General features: G+C 34.0%; 1 protein-coding gene across 1 annotated transcript; it reads left to right on the top strand.

Moving 5' to 3' along the window:
• The first annotated feature begins 357 nt into the window (after window positions 1–357).
• LOC122526287 lies at window positions 358–2901 on the top strand. Its single transcript, XM_043649602.1, has 3 exons — window positions 358–596; window positions 1500–1682; window positions 2336–2901. The coding sequence occupies exons 2-3, from the start codon at window positions 1508–1510 to the stop codon at window positions 2695–2697; spliced, it is 537 nt and encodes a 178-aa protein (XP_043505537.1). The 5' UTR covers window positions 358–596; window positions 1500–1507; the 3' UTR covers window positions 2698–2901.
• Window positions 2902–3389: the final 488 nt, after the last annotated feature.

The following is a 3389-nucleotide window of genomic DNA, read 5'->3' as shown; positions in this document are numbered from 1 at the left end:
AGATATCGAGATACGAAGGAAGAACGAAAAAAATAACAAAAAAGAATTCCGAACAAATTACCGCGCGCGCGCGTGTGTGTGTGTGTGATTTAAAGAAGGTACTCAAAAAGGTGAGTTAGAACACACGCGTATCAAATTTATTTTCGATGAATAAGAGAAAATCGCGAAGAGAGTACACCGGAGGCGCGTGAGTTTTCCAAGCGAGTGGATGAGGGTGATCGTTTTGTTTAAATTGTTGGATAAAAAAGAGAGATAAAGAGAGAGAGAGAGAAAGAGAGAGATAGAGAAAGGAGAGGAAAAGGGAGAGGGAAAAAAATGGTAGATATGTCAATGGTTTACGAAGAGGGTGCTAAGCTCGTACCGGATTGGTGGAACAGAAAGGGTATCTGTGGATTCTCTCGTGGGTGGTTGGGAGAGACTATATAAAGCGTTTCGTCGTTCATGGGACACCACAGTTGCTTCTTCTACGTGTTGCTTCACCTGCATTTCGCTATCCTGCGTTCGCGTTTCATCCCCCAACCGCGAAATAGAAAGAGATTTAGAGAGGGAGAGAGAGAGAGAGAGAGAGAGAGGGAGTGAGGAGGGATTCAAGGAAGGTGAAAGAGTTTTTTTTAATCGGTGCTCGCGTTCCACCAATTGTTTTTTTTTCATTCTCTTTCTTTTTTTTTTGTTTTCTTTTGCTCTCTTTATTCTATTATTTCATTTGGACTATGTGACTAAAAGTTATCTTTTAATTTTCCCGTTAACGAAGGAAGGAATAACGTTTATCAATCGATGTGGTCGAGAGGACGAATAAAAATAAACAACGAAAGAGAGAGAGAGAGAGCGTGTGTATAATCGTGGGGAGAAATTCTCTTTCTTTTTTATCTTTTATCTGCGCATATTTTTAATCTTTCGATTGAACTCTTTTGATATTAATTATTAATCTCCCTTTTGTTCGTAAAAGGTAATCGCGTAATTGAAAAATAAATTTTGTATTCTCTTTCGGCAACATTATTTTGGGTCGTAATTTTTTATTATATAAAATAATAAGTAATTTTAATTAAAAAAAAAGTGACGCGAACAATACAACAAGTTACTACGAGAGAGAATACTGTCAATTTCATTTTGGTGAACTTTCAGACCCCCACGGTTGGGAAAACTTTAGTGAAACGAACGGTGTTACGTAACTCATTGAGGAACGTTACAAAACAAATGTCAATTTTTGTTTCTTTTGTTCTCGGAAAATAAATAACTCGATCGCGGGGCTTCCGATTGTTTGAAATTTGACGGTGTCAGAAAAAAACCAGGATACGAAAGAAATCTCACTCGACTCAATTGATTTGAGGAAACTTTTGTGTCAGCTTTTTTTCTTTTTTTTTCTTTTTTTTTTATCAATTATATGGAATGTAAATTGATCGATAAACCGATTCGAAATGAGTGAAAATTAAAGTAAACTAATATTACGATAGCATTTCGATCGGAATGAATTGCATCTTTTGTTTATTTTTAACTCCTAGGTGCGAGAATGCTCTCTCGTGGGATAAAATCATCTATGGTGCCGACTTTCAGTAGCATTCAATTGATAACGTGCCTGTGGATTGGGTGCACCCTTTGGTGCCTCGTGCAGGCCACCGATGGCCAACATTTTTATCTTCAAACTCGTTACGACAAACGTGACGTTTCACGTGCGGACGTGCCAGGTGAGCTTTCGAAATCATTCTTTCCGATTTTTATCTAAACCACACGATTTATCTTTTTCCAACCATTGTCCGATTTTCTTTCATTGATCAATTCATCCTCCTCCTCCTCCTCTTCCTCCTCCTCTTTCTCTTCCTCATATTTTTCTTTTATTTTCTTCAATAAAAACATCGATCAAACGGTGGAACAAGTTTGATAATTTGATCGATGCGAATATGTCACTTTTGTTATCGAAATTTTTGATCTTTTATCATACGAATAGAAATTAAATATATATTTTTGTAGAAACACAATAATACGAAATACTTCATAAGTTTATAAGAAACAATTCTTTTTTATAGAATGATGGAATATTCATTCATCATTTATTTATATTTTTATAATGATTTATCAAATTTTCTCTAAAATTTAGAGAATCAAGCATCAGAATTTCGAACAAAGTAGGCATTCATGAGAAAGTTGATTGAAGGGTTCTCAAAAGTTAGAAAACAGTTGCTTGAAAGCGATCGAAAGGAAGACCCAGGTGTTTCGAGTTATAATCGGAATATTTGTCCACGATTTAATTTTTCTCACGAATACTATAATACGCATGCATCAATTTTATAATAAATGTTTAAAATTAATACTATGATTTTATAATTGTCTTGACAAATAGTACGATATGAGCGTTCAGCGATTTACAATACGAATGGAAGATACGGAAGAAGCGAGTCAAAGATTTCTGAGGAACCATCGAGACCGATGAAAATCGTGCCAAGAAACAACATGTTCTTCCTTGGAAGTAGATACGGTAAAAGATCACTCGAAGATCAACAACGGATTATTTATCATTCGGAATATCCGTTGGAACGTTTGGATGCTGTTCTCGAATACGTTGACGAAGCACGTCGTGTAGCCGAAGCGAGGAAAAATCAACGAGATGATTCGCGAGAGGAAGATGAACGACAAGATGATTTGGTGGAAGCTGCAGCAGCAGCAGCCGCAGCAGCAGCAGCAGCAGTTATTCCTTTTCAATAAGCGTTCAATCATCTTATCTAGATAGTTCGTTTCTTTCTTTTACCTCAATGAAAATGATCTCTTTTCCTTAACTTTTTCTCTTTCTCTCTCTCCCTCTCTCTCTTTTTCTTTCTCTTTTCTTTTTTAAATTTTGAATAAAACACATTCGATTAATTCCTCCCATTATGTAAATTACATTTTTTATAAAGAGAGTTCATTGGTTAATATTTGGAAGAAAAAGAAAGAGAGTGTTCATAGTTTGTCTCTCATTTATGCGATTTAAATCTCGAACACACTAGACGTGCTCGATGTTTTCCTCTTTTTTCATTTTTAGATAAGTAGAATGTTATTCTTAATAGAATGTATTTTATGTATATGTGTATGTGTGTATTTATTTATAAATAAATATATACGTATATATATATATACATATGTACATAATTCGTGAGAAACACTAACTTCGATAAAAAAAAAAAAGAAAAAAAAATATATATACATATATATATATATAAAATTTCTTTTTGACAATTAATAACGACTTCCTTTCTTCTCTTTTTCTTTCTTTCTTTCTTTATTTATTTTGCTTTACTTTACTTTACTTTATTTTACTTTACGTTCCCGAATCCATTCTCATCATCTTCTTTCAATTATTTGTCTTTTTAATTAAAATGAGAAAATACAATGGATGAGTAGATGCATTTAATTTGTCTCAT

The sequence above is a fragment of the Polistes fuscatus genome, unplaced genomic scaffold (genome assembly GCF_010416935.1).
Source record: "Polistes fuscatus isolate 324 unplaced genomic scaffold, CU_Pfus_HIC Scaffold11, whole genome shotgun sequence".
NCBI classification, from domain to species: domain Eukaryota; kingdom Metazoa; phylum Arthropoda; class Insecta; order Hymenoptera; family Vespidae; genus Polistes; species Polistes fuscatus.
The sequence above is the reverse complement of the archived record's forward strand: the minus strand, read 5'-3'. Positions and strand labels throughout refer to the sequence as shown.

Excerpts from the sequence above, each read along its gene's own strand:
- LOC122526287 (XM_043649602.1), top strand. The coding sequence starts at position 1,508 with ATGCTCTCTCGTGGGATAAAATCATCTATGGTGCCGACTTTCAGTAGC. Across the intron at positions 1,683-2,335 it reads TTCACGTGCGGACGTGCCAG|TACGATATGAGCGTTCAGCG; the intron begins GTGAGCTTTCGA and ends CTTGACAAATAG.